Below are 19,965 nucleotides of genomic sequence, written 5' to 3' on the forward strand. Positions count from 1 at the left end.
CATTTGTAGATCCTCCTCACCTTACAGTAATGGCTGCCATTATAGTTTTTACTAGAGATGCCGCCCAACTACCTTGGCAATAAGTATGCCAATTTAAGCCTCTTTCATCGGCGATATCGCGATTTTGTGTGGCTACAAAGTCTCACGTGGTGCTACAAAGTTGAGTGACTTTTTAGCGCTCTTTTGCCGGGATTTGTTTTTGGGGGGGGAGGGCTTTAAAAAATTTCAAAAACACAATATATCACCCAACAGCCACTGCACTTCTCCTCGCAGGTTCCCGGCACTTGTTTGCAGTCTTCTCTCAGCACTTTCTAGATTTGAGGTTCAAAAACCTCCAGGAAGGGCTCAGCCAATCCATGCAGCGCACGATGAACCAATCACAGCAATTCAATGTGATGCCTGTGATTGGTTCATCGAGTGCAACAGTGATCGGCTGAGCACTCGAGAACCAATCAGAGCCAGCGCTTCTTGGAGGCGGGGTTTTTGAACCTCAAATCCAGGAAGCACTGACAGAAGACTGCAAACAAGTGCCGGGGACCTGCGAGGAGAAGTGTGGCGAGCGGGCAGGGGCTGTTAAGTGTATGTGTTTTATTTATTTTTTTAATGCAGATAGGGTTTAGTTTACAAACAGTAGGACTTCCTACCGTAAACGTTTCATTGCATCTTACAAAAACCGCGTTGCGATGCAACAGAAAGGAAGGCTCTACAGGAAAACATGGGCTACAAAACATAGCAAATCGAGGCAATATTTAGTAATCTGCGTTTTTGTTTTTTTTCTCGGAGTGTAGCAGCCTACAAAACATCGCTAATGTGAAGGAACCCCTAGGAAAGCATGGGCGTCACATACATGCGATTTGTAGCGCGTCGCATTGCGAGAAAATCGCACGATTTTGTCGCCCGTGTGAACGTGACCTTATGAACTGGTGCATCACCTGCCCCTGTGTCGCTGAACTAGGCAGAGTTGTAGTTAAGTCCAGGGAAAGTATCTTCCATACTGATAGAAGTAAATGTAGAAGTCAGGTTACATCCACACAGGTGTGCAAGAATACAGTGTGTGAGTGCGCCCTTAGGGCTCTTTCACACGGGTGTAGGCAATTTTCGGTCGGCGGGTCACGCCACGGCACCACCGAGAATCGTGTGAATGGGCGTTTGTGCGCCCGTCCAGACGACCGGACTGTGGCGAGTATACGCCGAGCCCGGATTGCCGTTGGGCGGGGGGAGACAGTTTAGCTCTTCTAAACTGCCTCCCCCTTTCCACCCCCTCATCGGCTCTCGGCAAGGGGAGAGGGCAGGACGGCATGGGAGTTAGTGAGCTAAGCTCCCGGCCCCTCTCCGCCCCTTGTTGGCTGCCAACAATGGGAGAGGGCAGGACAGGGCGGGAGCATAGCAACTAGCTGCTGCCCCCTCCCATTGCAAACAGCCAGCAAGGTGCGAAGAGGAGGGGAGAAGGGGTGTGAGTTCAGCAGTCATGCTGCTAAACTCCCTCCCACCTCCCTTCTCCGGCAGCTACCATAAACTCCGATAGGAGTCTATGGGAGCCGCCACCGTATTCCGGCCAGAAGATAGTTCCTGAACAATCTTTTTCTGGCCGTCGTAAGAACGCCCGACCAGAATGAGCACCTTATGTGCTATCTTGGCCGGCCGAGAGCTTTATGCATCAGATGGGCAGCGTATGTCATCCAGCTCTGAAAATGGCGGCTGATATACGCTCGTGTGAAAGAGCCCTAAGAGTGAGTTTAGCGGGTTTGTCACAGAAAAACTAGTTTTTCTACAAAAATACTGCTAATTTGCCTTCAATTGTACCAAAAAAACATAAGAAAGAATGACAGAAATCACTGAACACAAACAGAGGAGGACAACTCGCCTACACTGCACGAGAAGCCGGGAAGTTCACGGGCTTATTCACATGACCGTATTCACGCAGGTATTTTGGCGCATTAAAAAAAAAACCGCACATAAAACGCGATTAATGCGTAAAATAATCATGCGAGAAAAAATAGAGCGTGCGCGACCATTTTCGGTCATCTTTTTTATACGGCGCCTGAAAAGACAAGTCTTGCCCCTTCTTTCAACATGATATGCAGCAAGCCCCATAGACTTCTATGGCAGCAGGAAAAAAGGGAGGGGGGAGTTACCCTGCATACAACGAGGGGAAAAGAAGACGGCCCACCCTAATTAAGCATTACTGGTCATTTGGAGGATTCCTGCCGACCGTTGGTTTCCATCGCTTCTGCGTGCTTTTTACATATACGCAGCAGCTCCCGTGTGAACGGCTCGATTGAGTCAAATCTTCGTTCATGTGATTATACGGTGCGTACGGGGGAACGTAAAAAAGCATACAGTCATGTGAAGGCCTAAAGGGGATAGAACGGGGGGTCCGGGGAGCTGTGTTCCAGCGCGGTGCCCCCACAAAGTTGCTACATGGACACAGCATGACTCTACAGCTTTGGTTGTGCTCTACCATTCATCTCTATGGGAAAGTGCGCTCACAGCCGGCTGAAAAGAGTCATGCTGTGTCCGCATAGCAACTACACGGGGCACCGCGCTGGAACAAGAGCTCCCCGGACTCCCCGTTCCATCACCTTTGAGACCTATAGTAAGGTTTATGGGACTCAACAGTAAAAGGGTTGCAAACTATTATTCGCCTAGGTTACCAGTAGTAGATCAATCAGGGTCTATTGTCAAGGACTGCTGCCGATAAGCTGTTCATGGGGTTCCTGCTCTTCTGCACTGAACTTCTTTCCACAGGAAGCAGACAGCTCCGTTCCCACTGCAGTGGCCATGCTTGGTATTACAAGCCAAGTTCCCACTGAAGTAAATAGGCGCCTTACCTGCAATACCAAGCCTGGCCACTACAGTAAGAACAAAGCTGTCTGCTTCCTGCAGAAATCGGTTCAGTACATAAGCACACCGCTCAGAGAACAGTTTACTGATAGGAGTCCCCTTGGACAATCCCTTTAAGGTGGAGACATCCTTTTAAGATGGTTTTGTGTGGAGTTGATCTGTGATAAGACATACATGTTATATTTTGGGTTGCTGCTCTTCATAAGACAATAAAGCCTGTTGTATTGTATCCTAATGCATTAACAATAGTTGTCATCACATGCATGTGTAGTTTTAATACGATATGTAATGCATTATTTTTTTTTCTTCTCACCTGTCCACAATTTCGCACTTCTTATGACTCGCCTCTGCTTGCTGTTTGTTGTTGTGCTTGACCCCTGTTGGCCCATTGCCATCATTTGCTCCCTGCCTGCTAATTAAGACTCAGCCAGCTGTCACATCACTGAAGCGACCCCTCAAGGCCACCCTTGACCTGGTACTTGGACCTATGACCTTCTTGCTTTGCATGTAACCATCTTCAAGTGCATGGATTCCTTTCACTGACATGTTTGTTATCTACATGGATATATATGCATTATATAATGTCTCCTGGTTTGCAGCTTATGTCTGTAGGTTCCTCATTATCCATAATGGCGGTACACTTTTATGTACTCGCATTGAAGAAGCAAATACTTCATTTCTTTTACCGGATTCTTTAAATTTGAAGTGATATTTAAGGTTTTTTTTTTCTAATTCTCACTATATACAATGTAGCATTTAAATATTGTATATGTATTCCAAATATATACATATATAATGATCTGTCCATCTATTAGCATTTGACTGCAAACCAGACTTTTCACGTGCTGCCAGCAGTGCCCTTAGTTTACATTACTGTGCCTTTTGTCAGTACACTCCTCTTCCTCATGTCCTATTGTTCTCTGTGTATTAGAATCTTACTTGTTCTCTCCATTGGTCCTGCACCAAGTGGTCTGCTTCTATTTGCTGTTGCTCTTAGGATGTACCTCCTTTGTGCTGCAACATGACATAGACATTTTTGCCCAAAACCTAATGATACCTGTTTGATATCTGGGCAAACCTAAAGGGGTTGTCCAGTCATAAACTGTTGATGGCTTGTTCTTAGGAGAGGCCATCAATGGTGGTTAGCTGTCTAGGATTCCCAACGATCAGCTGTTTGTTGGCTGGTGTGCTCATGCTCTGAACTGTTTTCTGCAGGAAGCAGACAGCTCCGTTCTCACTGCTGTGGTGAGGCTTGGTATTACACGTAAAGTATCCATTGACGTGAACAAGAAACTTGCCTGTAATACCAAGGCTGGCCACTACAAGGAGAACAGAGCTATATGCTTCCTGTAGAAATCAGCTCAGTGCATGAGCACATCAGCCTGGTGAACAGTGGAGGTCCCAGGCAGCCAATCTCTGCTAATGTACTATTAATGACCTATCCTAAGGATAGCCCATCAATTATTTATAGGTGGACAACCCCTTTTATACTGCTGAAATGCTGCCTGCCACCAACAACTCATTGATCCGTGTTATCTGATTATCCCTTTTAACTTGGGAAAGGGAATAACTGCAGCTATGTCAAACTTAGTGCATGTCCAATATGTTTGTAAATCTGATAAACATTTGTCTGTGGGCCACAGGATATCTATATAATATGCAATTTACAGGATGGGAGTTTATTATCTTGGTACTGCTACATCATTACTATGCTAAATAGATACAGAGCAGAGAGAAGGTACAAAAATATCTATTGCCTAAGATTACACAGCTCATCCATTTAGAAAAAAAAACAATGTAATGCCTCATTTTTCCTGTGGAGGTGCTGCAGGGGAATTTAATACTTGCTGCTTCTGTAGGTTTCCTAATAGAGTACAGCAGATCACTGGGGATCTAAGCAGCAGAACCTGCTGTGATGGTTCAACTGAGGGGCCCTCATGATGATCTGGATTATGATTTTCTCCAGCAGGCTTCAGGGTATTTTGTCGCTTCCGAATTGTATCGTGTGCACACATCATGGAGCAAATTAGACACAAGCTATCAGCCTCATATCCAAAATGGCTCTCTGCCCAGAAACAGCCAGACAGGACCTTTTATTGTACAGCATAACATGGGCGTGTAACAGGTTACATCAGTAACATATAAGATTCTCATTTGTCGGATCATATAGAATCCCCCACCTCTCTGCCCACCCTTCCTCACGTCCGCCATAGTGTGGACTTTGTCTGCTTTAGCATGCAGACAACCTTAAGGAATTCTGTGTAGTTGACAAATCATTGTTTAACTAGCTTGTGTGAGGAGTGGAAGGGGGCCTAGGTAAACACTCAGTATTGAACACAGATCTACACAACACTATGGCCCTTAACTCTTAGAGGCTTCTTGTGTAACTTCTATGTACTTAACTAACATTACATCACACATCCATTGTCTAGCAAATACCATGATTAGATTGTGTGTGTGTCCTTTAAACTCCTCAGAGCTAAAAGTCATTACAATAGCAAAATACATTTACGTTATACAAATCGATAGACATTTTATACAAAATAATCATCATGTCTATCACAATGACTCCAACAAAATGCAAAAAGTGGACTTTTAATGCACCCGGGATATTTAGATTTTTCTAGACACGATTAAAGGGAGTCGCTCCTATTGTTGGTCTCCTGTGTTCCCCTCTTGCACTGCACTACTGTGGCAGGGGCGCATTTCAGGGGTCCACACTGATATGGCTGGGTCCTCCTCCTGCGCCAACTCAGTAGCTGCCGGTATTGCCCCTTCCTTGTTACCTGGTCCAGCCTTGGGGCTAGCAAGTGTAAGCTGCTCCTATTGTTGGTGTTTCTGATGAAAGTGCAACCAATCAGCAGCTGGGGGCATGACCTCAGCCTTTCCTGTCACTGAGGCCGGCCAAACCCATGTCTCCACCCTCAGTTCCGGTGGAGACATATTACACTAGTACCTCCAACTCCTCAGTATAGGTCATTAATAGCTGATCAGCAGATGTAGTTGCCTGGGACTCCCACCAACCAGCTGTTTGCAGGGCCCCTGTCACAGAGGAGATAGCAGATCTCTGTAGATTGTGCAGTGGCCCCGTGGTGTTGCACACACCGCTCCCATGGAAGTGAACAGGAGCCCATGAGATGCTACATGACATTTATTTCTGCTTAATACTAAATATTATTTTTCATTAAACATTTACTTTACTGGAGAAAATGGCTGGAAAACAATCTGAAATCTAAAGCACAGAAATAAAACCTTTCCGTTATTTCACATTCGCTTCCAACTTTTCTCAAGGTCAGAATAATGTTTAGTGAAAACATCCTATTATTTCATGTTTCCATTAAACCTGTTTACAGAGCAGAGTACAGCAGAGGCAGCAACAGATTAGACGGATGACGCATGGCGCCAATACAGCCGCAGATCTCCTCTATAAACAAGGGCAGGCATTGAAAACTTGCGTCACCTTCACTTCATCAAAAGTCATTTTCAAACTCCTCACCCATCTGTCCAATTAATCTTGACATAAAATTATCAATTCTCCCCAAAGCTCACTTTTTACTAATTTAGCATATTTACACTTATTTTTGAAAATAAAGCACCACTTCAGCTGCATGTACTCGGACTGTGGTCACATAGAATGGAAGACAAGTAGCTGCTAGGCACCCTGTGCTAGTATGTTGACAGGGGTATTCTAACTGATGACCTATTCCCTGGGGTTGCTCATCGTCATCAATGGTCAGAGGAAGCAGGAGCAATCAATGGGAGCGCTGCGCTGCTTCCTGCTCCTCTCATGGTCAGGATGTCATGTCCTAAGCAGGAAGTATAGGGGCAGCGCAGTACTCCTATTATGCAGAGTGTATCGAACCAGATGATTAGCTGATGGATGGGGGTCCTGAGCGGCAGACCCTGTCTATCAATTACTCCCGGAGATAAGTCATCAGTTATTATAGACCGGAATACCACTTTAAGTTACAGGTCAGAAAGGGTACAGCTTCTCCTTAAGGAGAGCACCTAGAAGGTGTGAGGAAACTTATAAGGGCAAGAATGCCTTTGGGAAATTTATGCAAATTGGAAGATGAAGCAATAGCTCTACAGCACCACCTATTGGAAGGCAGTATTCCTGCGTGTCAATTTCAGACCTTGTAACTTGCCTTTTAACATGATTGGGAATATAAGCCAAAGTCAGGGTCTTCTCCATAAAGAGAAGATAACCTTGAACAGACAGACTGTTTTGGGGTTTTACCTCGCCACAAGTGTACAGCAGGTTGCTGGCTTGGCTAATGAGAGTCCTATGATGCGAGTTAGAAGGGGTCACATTTAGGGAGAGCACCTAGAAGGTGTATGGAGACTCATAAGGCCAGTTAAAAGGTCTGATATTGACTTGCAGGAATGCTGCCTTCTAGTAGGTGGCGCTGTAGAGGCATCTAAGTTACAAGCCCAGAACCTGAGTACTGAGACCGTTCCCTCTGTCACATAGTGTTGTCAAGCATACCTTTTGTGTGCGTCTAAATAACCAAATAATCAAATGTCACACACATACAAACATATCCAAGCCCGTCAAGGACTTTCACATGATCTGTAGAGCACTCATATGAAGGTGTGTCCTGCTTTAATGAGCCAATGCTCTTTTCACAGCTGATTGCATCTTTTGTGGCCACAGAAGTCATTGTTGGTGCCCATCTCCACATGTAACCAGGGGATGTGCTGCCGGCAATGAAGCTATATGGGGGACAACCAATCCTATTGTAAGTCCCTCCATACGGTTTTCTTTGGCCCGTCTGAAGGCCCTTTAATTGAGTGCCAACCGACTTATGATGCTGAAGGGTATTGGCCCATGTAAAAGGATCTTTTAGGACGTAGGTATTGACATGGGTGTTGACCTAAATCTACAAGGTTTTCTGTGCTGACAAGAATTACTCTTCTTGTTTCCTTGCCAGCCATAGTATTCTCAGTTCACTAGCCGTAGCATGAGATGGATCTGTTGTTCCTAATAGCGGTACTGATGGACATCCGCCAGGCTCCTGACCCGTGTAGCAAGCTAGCTGCTCTACAAATGGCCTATTTTGTGGGTATCCTACTAAGGCGTCTCGCACACGGGTGGATTTGCATTGCAGAATCTAGAGCGGGCGCCCGCCTCCGGATTCCGAAACAAATGCTGTCCATAGCATGCTATGGAAAAGTGATTCTTCATGCACACGACGGGAAACCAATTGTGGTTTCAGCTTGTGGAGGAAAAATCGAAGCATGTTCTATTTTTATGCAGATTCTGCACAGACGCTTCCACTGAAATCAATGGAAGCCATCCGATCCGCACCTCTTCCGCAATGTCAAGGTCACGGATTCCGCGTCATCACTAGGTGATGACGCGGGAAAAGCAGTAGTTTGAAAAGAAAATGTCATTGCGCATGTCCAACGGCGAGCCGTGCAGACCATCCCCAGTACAGATTGAGGAAAAGAAAAGGAGGTACACGCAGACCTTGTTGCTAACAGGGCCAGATTCCACATGCGGAATCTAACCCACCCGTGTGCATGAGGGATGAATGATACTTTCACACCAGGGGCGTAACTATAGTAGGTGCAGGGGATGCGGTTGCACCCGGGCCCAGGAGCCTTAGGGGGCCCATAAGGCCTCCCTCCTCCATATAGGGAGCCCAGTACTATGAGTAAAGCATTACAGTTGGGGGCCCTGTTACAGGTTTTGTATTGGGGCCCAGAAGCTTCAAGTTATGCCTCTGTGCAGCATGGTTTAGGTATGGGTACGGGTACAGATACAGATAGAGGGTGGGGGCCCAGCTCACCTTTTGCATCAGGGCCCCTGAGCCTTTAGTTACACCCCTGTTTCACACCATCCCCTGGGAGAGGCCTGGGTCTGTTCTGGAAGAACAATAGGCATAGGGGGATAGCCACGGATGCGGCCTCTTCTTACCTGTGACATGTTGGGACCTATGGACTCCGTCAGTGGCCTTCCATAGCTCTTTGGGGTCTTGCGCTCGCTGATGAAAGAGTGCTCTGTCACAGGACCATTGATCCCACGTATCACATGGCCAGTGCATGTCAATGTAACGTTACTCTCCGCCAAACAGGGCACAACAAACTTACCCTCAGAATTCGGATGAACAGACTTATTAGATATTCCATCACTTGCTGCCGGACTTTGTAGACAGAAAGTGCAGGGTCTGGTTGCAAATCTGGGTTCTTCACTCCGTCATGGGGTTCAGCTCGGGACTGCCTCACTCATCACTCGGAACAGCTTTCGGCAGAAGACGTGTGCCTACAATGGACGCTGTCACTTTCTCTTGAGAATCGTTGCTCGTTCTCTGGCTGGCAACGCTGTCAGGCCGGAGCACATGCGCCATCCAGGCTACGGGCCAAACACTTCTTCCTCAGCAGCACTTGTTATGCGCCACCTTGCACTTTGCGCCACTCTGCAGGACGCCAAATTTAAAGGAACGGTTACATAAACGCGTAACATATCCGTCCACGAGATAGAAACGCATGTAATTTATCAGTCCCTATTGTAAACCCCCCTACCATACAGCATGACCGCCGCCATAGGTTGTCATCCACATTTCTACACCTACTTTGCCTACGTGTTCTGCAGGTTGTAAAGGCCCAGCAGATAATTAATAGTCCTTAAATGGGCCTATGAATAAATTATCATCAGTAAGCAAGGTTCCATCCGAGACTGCGATCTATAAGGAGGCTCTCGCAGCAAATCTATAAGGTATATTATCCCAATGCAATATCCTGTTGTCCACAAACACCTGTTGCAAACAACCCTTTCTAATCAGCTTGTGAAACTTGCAATGTCTGCTAATTAGGACCCTTGTTTTACTTAAAGGGATTGTCTGAGTTTTTTTTTTTGAATTAGTATACCCCATGTCAAAAACATAATTGATCCTATACAGGCCTCTCCTGGGTCCTCGCATGCCCAGCCCTGATCTCTCCTATGGTCGCTGTGCTTACAGGCTCTAGTCAGTATGTACGGGACCCTGAGGTCTAATATTGGCTGATGTCCTGTTCATAGCCCGTAAACTGACCCGGCACCGAGGTGCAGCACTGGACATGCGGGAAGCCGAGAGGTGAGTATAGGATGACTACATTTTTTACATGGAGAGCACTACTAATTTAAAAAGTAAAAAAGAAAACTCGGACAACCCCTACAAAACTTTTTGTGATTTTTTTTTTTTTTTTTTTTATTCCTTGGTATCGTTCCTTACTTAATAGTATTTCCTGTCTTTGAGAAATAATCCATTTGCAGGTGATTGTGTATATTGGGTTCTTGTGTATCGTGCATGCACAATATGCCTCTTTGTGGTCTTTTTTTGCAAATAATCCCTCCCTAATTCACAGGCGCTGCAGCCTGGAGCACTTCAACCATTACCAAAGAGGCCAGCACTTGAAAAAAGCAATGGGGCTACCACAGTGTTCAACCCCAGTGTTTTCCATTACCAACAGGCTCTAGCAAATATGCAGTTACAGCAACCTGCATTTATCCCAACAGGTAAGATTCATTTCAAGAACTCAATCTGTGCAAGCCTTGGTTGGCCTGTGGTTATACAAGTGTTATACCGGATACTGCTCAGTGGGCAAAATATGGGCATGGAATTCTGGGAGTTGCTTCTGGTATTCCGAGATGACCACCATTACTACCTATATGGGGCTTCCTGTTCATTAACCAACTTCTGACTTTGGATAAACTTTGGCCAACAATTGGTTTGCCCTGTTATACCAGCTGTGCCATATCCCACCATAGTACACTGGATGCCACTGTGCGTTTGTAAGCTGAATACCTTGTGGAGATGGAGAGACTAGACCTAGAGTGGTGAAATATTTTGTATATCTTTTCAGGTTTTTTACCTTTTTTGTATATAGCTTATTCACGGTGCCTGCGGTTCACTGCTCTATGCAGAATCCAGTGTTACCCATTAAATATGTTAGTGATCAGTACTCGGCCTTTATTTATGTTCAGGTAGGAATACCTTTAGATGTTACAGTATGTAGGCTACGATTTCAGTAGACTGGATCTGTTTCAAGAATGTTGAGTATTTGCTCTGCCCTTCTACTATCTCCAGTTAGACACATCAAATATTATGGATGTTTTGGCTGAAAAACTCATTTTAAAAAGTTTTTTTTTTCACATTCTTCGGTATTAGACGGGTTTTCCACAATTTTCAATGGATGTTTTGAGGGTCAAACCTTTTACATGGATGGCCTATCTTAAAGAAGTTTCCCAGCACTCCAATATTGATGACCTATCCTTTAGGATAGTTCATATATATCCAGATAGTGGGGGTCCGCCACTCAGGCCCCCTGCCAATCAGCTGTTTAAGGAGACCATAGCACTTGGGTGAGTGCCACACTCTCTTCTCAGGCCATTGATGGCACACTCACATGACCAAAGAGCGGGTTGGTACCATTCTAGTTAACGGGATTGAGCTGCTATACCAGGCACAGCCACTACAAACTTACGGCGCTCTGCCTGGTATGTGGCTGTGGCCTTTTCAAACAGTTGATCAAAACCCCACCGATCAATATGAATCCTTAGGATAGGACATCAATATCTGGAGTCATGGAAAAGCCCAATAAGGGTATCCTGATGTTGATTTATATGCCTGAATATATATTATGAACCTAAAAATGAATAGGGAAGATCATGAGGGGTTGAGCCCACACAGTAGCTATATAAAATTCTGCATGGGTGTGGACTTCTTGTACCTGATGAAGACCCCTGTGAGAGTTGAAACGTTTTATACTGTATCATTTATGCAGATGGTTTACTAAATTTGGTTGGACATAATGAGATTCAATATTGGTTCCTCATGTAGCAGCACCATTGTTGGTATTCTTCTGCTTGTTTGCCCTTTGAGGATGGCTCATAAATTAAAAAATTCTGGAAAACACCTTTTAAGCTCGTTTCTTTTGCTATTGAAACAGATAAATGGTCCCACAGGAGTCCCTAGACTATATACAATTGTAGCAAACACTCAGCTGTGACTAGTACTATGCTGGAACCAGTTGTTCCTATAGACTTGAATGAAAAAAGACGTGCACATACATGGCCACTTCAGATCAAGGGTTAGGGCATCCCCCAGACAGGTGAGGGTACCACCTGTGCCTATTCTGTAAATGTCTAAGGTGGGAGTACCCCTTTAATTATTCTGCATGATCGGCATCACTAGTTAGGTGCGGTATTACAGCTGTATATTGTTTAGCTTTAGATTTGCTAGAGCGGAGCACTTTATTTGCTTCTTTTCTTTTATATGTATTAATAACCTAAATGTGTCCATGTGTATTATGCATAGAGTAGGTTATGTCCGGCTTTTCAATGCAATCTTCCTGGGGATCTTTGCTACTGATGGTCATGTAATATGTTCTATACCAAATGGGATATGTCTCTAGACATGGTAGAACTGATTTTTAGCCTGATATCTAGAGATGAGCGAACTGAACCAATAGAACCAGAATTTGGGTTGTTCCACCCGGACCAGAAGTTTGTAAAACCCCTAAAACTAGTATTGAACATTGGCATAGAGTGTGGTGGTGGTCCTTCAATGGATGTTGCCTTGCAGTGCTGGAGTCCTAGGTTTAAATCTGGCCAAGAACAACATCTGCATGGAATTGGAAAACTCCATGCAGATGTTGTCCTTCGTCAGATTTGAGCCTTGAACTCCAGCACTGCAAGGCAACACTGCTAACTACTGAGCCACCATGCATCTTCCTTCTCAGGAGGAGGAAAAGAAACACAAGGAAGGACGACCACCATTGTTTCAGACATTGTTTAATAGTAGCTTTAGGCGATTTTATGAACTTCCGATTCGATTCAAACTAATTCGGACCAAACCAAACTTGGCAAACCGGTCGAGTCAAACTTTTAAAAAGTTTTAAAAGTAACACATAGCACATCAGTGGCTGACACTATTTACCATTCTGCTCCATTAGATCAGTCCGCTTTGATTAGAAGTTGGACAAAGAAAATGTTTTTGTAGTGAATTATATGGGATTCTTGGATGCATCGGCTTACAAGTCCTCAGTCAGCTCATCCATCCTCAGATGTCATGGGGGCTAAAATCATGCAATGTGCATAAAGTGCATGGAATAGGAACTTCCCTAGTAGAAGGTGAATAATATAGGTAGAAGCAGCATTTACCAACAGAACCCCATTTACAGAACCATTCCAAGTATAATGCTAACAATAAGGTGGGAGCACTCCTGCATATTGCTGGTCCATGTTTGTGTCCGTAATATCGAAGTGTGTCCCAACCTGACCGCGGGTCTCCAGAACCGAACCCTGAGTATCATACATTACTCCGAGTATCTACATCATTCTTTGAGGCTTAGATTCAAGTCTTCTAACCCGCAATCTAAGTATTATAGTATGATGTAGATACTCAGAGTTCTGTTCAGGAGAGCCGCGGTTAGGCCGGGACACACTTCGGTACTACGGACACAAACACGGAGCCGAAATACGCAAGTATGTTCCCAGCCTACGACAGGAATCTTGTTCAGGTAAGCGCTTCCTTTGCTGCTGCTTGCTTATACTTCATGATATTCTGTAAAGAACTTTATTGGATTTTTCTGTCTAGTTGGTTTATGACATTTGTGAAGAACTAGTATGATCGCACTGTCAGCCCCAGGGCCGTATTTTATAGTCAAGACGCTATAGAGCTGGATGTCTTCCACTACTCGAAGCAGACTAAGATAAATCCATTCAGTAGGGAAGTCTAGAAATACGTAAGATAAGACTAATATGGTCGATGCATTCCATAATTGTACAAGCGTTGACTGTCGCTACTTTACATACAGATAGCTGCAGGGGAGGGGATGTGAAAGGACAGAATAAATAGAAGGGATTTACAACAAGTAGAGATGAGCGAGCGTACTCGGTTCGGGTGATTTCGCACTCGAGCACCGCTTTTTTCGAGTAACTGACTACTCGGGCGAAAAGATTCGGGGGGCGCCGGGGGTGAGCGGGGGGTTGCAGAGGGGAGTGGGGGGAGAGAGAGAAAGAGCTCCCCCCTGTTCCCCACTGCTACCCCCGGCTCCACCACGCCGTCCCCCGAATCTTTTCGCCCGAGTAGTCAGTTTCTCGAAAAAAGCGGTGCTCGATTGCGAAATCGCCCTAAACGAGTACGTTCGCTCATCTCTAACAACAAGGCATTGCCTCACCTAAGGCATAGGAACCGCGTTACTATAGGGTATCTGAGAATTGTCACCACTGTGTATAGATAAAATGTTTAGGGACTGTAGTAGTGATGAGTGAACCGTTGAAGAGTTCAGTTCAGCTCGTTCACCCAACTATTCCAAAAAGTTTGGTTCGGTTGAATTAGTTCAAACCGAATCAGAAGTTCACCAGAATCCCTAAAACTGGTGTAGAGCCCTAACACCCATAAAAGTTTTGCCTAACAGTCGGAGAGCGCTATACAGCGATTTTATGGCCCTTCGACAGTGGACTGCAGTGTTCAGGACCAGTATGGAGCAAACCAAACCAGCAGAACCCTTTGCTAAAAGCTCAGTTCTAGTTTGTGCTAAACCAAACTTTTTGCAAAGTTCTACCCCAGACAGGGTTTTACCGGTTCGGTTCGCTCAGCACTAGACTGTAGATTTTTAAAGACTAAAGATCTGAAATTTTCATAGCTCTTAGCTGTCGCTTAAGGTTACGATCCACCTGTTGAGGTAATATGTTGAGTTTTTGCCTGTATGTTCTATATTAAAGGGGTTTTCCAGCACTAAACTATTGATGGCCTTACTTCAGGATAGCTGAGAGCCGCTATTACTTCAGTCCATACCAGGCACAGCGCTGTACATTGTATAGTGACCGTGCTTGGTATTGCAGCTCCGTTCTACTTACTTGAATGGGACTGAGCTGCTCTCAGGCCATGAACAGTATGAACGTGATCTCACAGGCCTGAGAAGAGGACAAAAAGTTCACCCAAGCACCGCAGCCTCTTCAATCAGCTGATCGGTGGGGATCCTGAGTGGCGTACTCCCTTCAACCAACTATTGATAATATATCCTGAGGATAGACCATCCATGGTTTAGTCCTGGAAAACCCTTTAAGCACAGTCACTGCACCCTCCAAAGAGGTCAAACCACCAAGATCTACTTGGAACCAAAGGAAATGATATATAAAGTAGCAGTAGTATCATAAAATACGAATGTGTCCAATAAATAATGACTAGGTTGACATTATTAAATAATTTAAGGCGTTCTCCATAATCGCCACACTCTTAATAATAACAGTTTAAAGGGGTTTTCCAGGACTTTTAATAAAAAATGTACCTGCCTAAATGATAACGATATTCTCCTACTCCAGCGACTTACTGTCCGGCCTTGGAGCTCCGGTGCCCGCCGGTCAGAACCCAGATGAAGCCAATGGGTGGTCAGCTGCCATACATTGTACACGCGACCACTCAGCCAATCACAGCCTATGCTGGAAGCTATTGTTTGGCAATGACTGGACAATCCCAAGTATCCCAGGCCTTCTTTACAATAATCACAATGCCCATAGGTTTTACCTTGGACCGTTGGATGCAGCTACTACCAGGCGGGTGAACCCGGGCCCAGGAGCCTTAAGGGGCCCATAAGGCCTCTCTTCTCCATATAGGGAGCCCAGTACTATGAATAAAGCATTATAGCTGGGGGCCCTGTTACAGATTTTGCATTGGGGCCCAGAAGCTTCACGTTACGCCTCCATGTTTATAGAATGCTGTGTTCTCAGGGTAGTCATGTACTGTATCTCGTGGTAGCATTGACACATATATATGTGCTTATACTTGTATTGTGTTTGAAAATGTTTTAGTTTCCTTAATTATAATTAGCTTTTCCCTTTTTTCTCTTTTTTTGTTTTTTTTTTTCTTTTTTTTTTCGATAACGCTGTCTTGCTTTGCACTGTGATTGCATGCTGCTCCCGGTGTAACCTTCATGGTGATGTCACATGGCTTGCTGCTGTGATACCTACCACGCTCCTCCAAAATCCACCATGTGTTGCTATGGTTACCATTAACCCTCCACCCTCCTGTATGTCGCTTCCATGGTTCCCTCCTGAAAAGTACCCATGATGCACGGTGCTACGCCCACCACTGTGTCTGCAGCAACAACACCTGCCACCAGCGTGCCCTTCGCTGCAACAGCTACAGCCAATCAGGTTTGGCCCTTTACATAGCTTTATTTCACATGTAGAATCCTGGCATTATGTACAAATAGCGTATTATATGCACCTTGCGGATAGGTGGCGACAAGCAATGGGCGAGATTTCATCATTGTAGAGATATTTACTGATTGTTGACTGATTTATGTATATCTATACCAAGAAATAACACTTCCATCACTAAGGGTTAACGTTTCCGTAAGGCCGCTCTCACACCCGTGTTAGGGCGAAAAATAACGCTATTCTGTCCTACAAAAAATGGAACAGAAGCAAACCGAAGTCTTTCCGTTTTTTTTTAACTCCCCTTGAAATCAATGGGGGAAAAAAACGGATCCGAATTTTTCCGTTTTTTTTTTTCAGTTCCACCAAAAATGGGGTAGAAAAACGGAAAACCTGAACTGACCCTAACGCCGGTGTGAAAGCAGCCTGACTTGTCCGGAGGTGTATATATTTGATGCTTATGACAGTTCTTTCTGCTGAGTGCAATAGAAAAACCAAGAGAAGGGGCTTTTACATGCAATAGTCTTGCATCACAGATTCAGTGGCCATGTGATGTCATTCTACTATATAGTTGAGGCTCCGACACACTAAACACTATAGAGATACCATAATAGTCCTATAGAACATATCAACTCATGAAATACCATTTATGAGTCCGCTGGACACAGTTTTACATACACAATAACTAACCTAGGATAACATGCCCTGCTTCTGCCATTAAGCGGAACATCATGATGTAACTCATGTGAGGCTTGCATGTCTTCAGTAGGCGTCTATTTGCTGAGATTGTAATCCTATTAGAATCTGTTTACATGTAAGCCATTATTTTGCAATTAAGAACTGCGCTAATATCTCATATAGCCAAAAAAATGCATGACGTTCTCTGAAAGGCTTCTGGAATGATTACATGTCTGTGCGGTATTAAAGGTACGGACAGTCTAAAACCAACGGTAGGCCTTGTTCACACGGTGCATTAAAGGGGTTGTACCGGAATTCACTTTTTTTCCATCAAAGTCTGATCGATGGGGTCTTACCACTTGAGATCCCCAATGGTCCTAAGAATGGGGGACCTGTGTCCCCCTGTTCTCATCACTGCGGAGATGCTTCTCTCGTCCGCAGTGACGTCAGATTGAACAGAGTGATGTACGCGCATGCATTGGGGTTGACTGGAAATAGCTAAATGCTTAAAGGAGTCTGTCATTAGAAAAAAGAACTCAATACTTAGCTATTCCTCCCCAGGCAGTCTTCTTACCACATCTTCTCCTTGCCGATCTTCTCCTGGCTCCTGCAGCCCCCCCGGGGTCATGTCACTTCCAGCCATCCGGATCCTCTTCTTCCTGTTATGGAGCGCCCGTTTGGCATTCTCCTTCCTGCAGGTCAATGTACCCTACGCCCCTAGTGACATAGTGTTCACCACCGAGCTATTGCCGAGACTGTGCATGCGCGCTGACTCACTGGGAGTGTTCATATACTATTACAGCGAGATGGTGCGCATGAGCAGTCTCAGCAGTAGATCAGCATTCCCTGCTAGGCAGTGAACACTACATCACTAGTAATATAGCATACACTGACCTGCTGGAAGGAGAATGCCGAATGGACGCTCCATAACAGGAAGAAGAGGACACGGCCGGCTTGCGGCGAGGTGACCCGGGGGGCTGGAGGAGCCAGGAGAAGATTCAGTAAGAAGACTGACGGGGGAGGAATAGGTGAGTATTGAATTGTTTTATTCTAATGACAGAACCCCTTTAAGCTTGTCTATCTCCGCAGTCCAATTGTAAATGAATGGAGTAGCCCCGTGCATGCGTGACCACCACTCCACTGAATCTCCTCCTCACTGTGGGGGTTGCAGTAAAATAGGTGATAAAAGTTTATACTGGTACAACCCCTTTTTTTAAGGTGCAGTTTTGTTTTTTTTTACCAAAGCCAGGAGTAATTTCTAAACGGAAGGAAAGTATAAATGAAATGTTTAGGGGTTTCCAGTTTTGTAGAACTAAAGATTAATCACTGTAGAAATGGTAATTCTGAAACGACGTTACAATTCCTCACAATTAGCAAGATGTGTTTGCTGTCAGTAAACGAGAACATTTAAGTTTGCATTCCGAGTCCGCGACTAATTCTGCTCTCAAAGAACCGGATACAATATTGTATCCAGTATAGGCAATGCTCTGTGAGCTAAATCCAGACTGATGCAATGTTTCAAACACCCATACTGATGTATTTATCTCACAGAGCATTGCCTAGGCTGTATCCACTACTCCTCAGGACAGGCCTATGTACGGGGTTTGCAGCTTGTGAGTGTAACAAGAATGTTCTCATTCAATGATGGTATGCAGGAATCTTGTAAAAGGTGAGGAATTAAAACACGCAGAATATTGTTTAACTTTATATTTATACAGCAATTCAATTTTTTCATAAGCTGAAGACTTCTTTTGAAAAGTTTAATTCGGAGAGTTACTTTTTAGTAGCACATTAGCGTAACTGCGAGTTCCACATTGATAGGCTATAATAGAGCCGTGTGCTGTCTGTGGAACATATGTACAGTCCTGAGCATATGCTAGTGTGTCACTATCCTTAAAGCAACCCTCCATTTTCAGGAGGGGTTGGGGTGCAATGTACAATCTGCTAGTTCCTGGTCCTGTTTGCAGCCCAACAAGCTGGATGACACAATATTCAAACTACCTAATCCCCACAGAGCATTTGTAGTGTTTGACTACCAATACACTACACTTGCTCTCTGATTGGCCAGACCTGCTCATGTGGTCAGCACTGACCAATCAGAGAACAGTGCACAGTGTGCATTAGGTAGCCACAAAAATTGCTGAAGCCATCTTGGATGGCAAAAAAAGGGTCCAAAATAGGTAGATTGGAGAGCTGGCACAGAAGAACTGCAGGTATTATATTCCCCTTCCCCTCCTGTCCCGGGACTGAAACCCGAGGGTGACTTTAAAGGGAACCGGTCATGACCTTTGAACCCCATAACCTACATTATGGGGCTCAAGGGTCAGGTATCGGGGTGACCGGGGAGCTGTGTTTTATACTCCTCGTTTGCCCTGTTTTTGCTCCCCTTGAAGTCCGTGCACACCAGCAGTAAGACTCTTTTCAGTCTTCTCTGTGCATGTACTTTCCCATTCATCTTTTTAGAAGAGTGCGCACAGAGCGGACTGAAAAGAGTCCCTCTGCTGGCGTGTACGGACTTCGGAGGGACAGAGCAGGAATGGGATACCCAGGGAGCATTCAACACCTTCCCCGAGACATCTTGTTCCTTGAACTTAGTTTATGGGGCTGAAAGGCCATGACAGGTTCCATAGACAGTACATCCACACGGAACCTACTGGACATGTATGTTCTGCTGCGGGACATCCGCAACAAATTTGAATGCTGCATATGGCGTTAGTGGAATTTAGCCCATGTGAATCCAGCCTAAGGCTACTTTCAATTCTGCATCAAAATTCGAAGGGAGACTTGAGGATTTGGTGCGGAATTTACAGCATCTTCAGTTGTATAATGTGCGCTAATTCTGCCCATGTGAAAGGTCCGCCAGGACGCACTGCAAGACTCGGAGCTGCGGAATTCAGCACCAAAATCAATAGGGCTAACTGCAGATTTTCATGTGGAATTTCAGGCAGATTTTAGTCTTTTTCAATCCCACATTAAAATCCACAGGAAGTTTGCAGATTTTGCACCACATCTTGCGCTCCTTAGGGACCTTTCACATGTGCCGAATATTTCAGCAAGATGCACCAAAATCAGCAGGTATGCAGGATTCCAGAGGAGCAGATTAAGGCCTCATGTCCACGGGGAAAATCAGGCCCGCTAGTTGTGGGTCCCTCCTGCCCCGCGGACATGAGGCATTAAAATAAGAATAAACTCACCTGCTGCGGACAGTGCGGGTCTTCCCTTCTTCGCAGCCGGATCTGCGAAGAAGGAAGATCAGGCCGCGAAGAAGGGAAGACCCGTACCATCGGGAGCAGGTG

At 45.1% G+C, this 19,965-nt stretch overlaps 1 protein-coding gene across 6 annotated transcripts in view; it reads left to right on the forward strand.

The window, feature by feature from the left end:
• The window catches only part of MBNL3 (muscleblind like splicing regulator 3), a 152,092-nt gene that overhangs the window by 106,739 nt on the left and 25,388 nt on the right, over positions 1-19,965 (forward strand). For 5 of the 6 annotated variants that reach the window (XM_066581854.1, XM_066581857.1, XM_066581852.1 and 2 more), the window contains exons 6-7: positions 10,195-10,345; positions 15,894-15,988. In XM_066581854.1, coding sequence (XP_066437951.1) covers positions 10,195-10,345; positions 15,894-15,988 — 246 coding nt within the window. The remainder of the gene's footprint in view (positions 1-10,194; positions 10,346-15,893; positions 15,989-19,965) is intronic. The other variant, XM_066581855.1, reaches the window with a different exon arrangement.

Source organism: Eleutherodactylus coqui, chromosome 10 (assembly GCF_035609145.1).
Source record: "Eleutherodactylus coqui strain aEleCoq1 chromosome 10, aEleCoq1.hap1, whole genome shotgun sequence".
In the NCBI taxonomy this organism is placed as follows: Eukaryota; Metazoa; Chordata; class Amphibia; order Anura; family Eleutherodactylidae; genus Eleutherodactylus; species Eleutherodactylus coqui.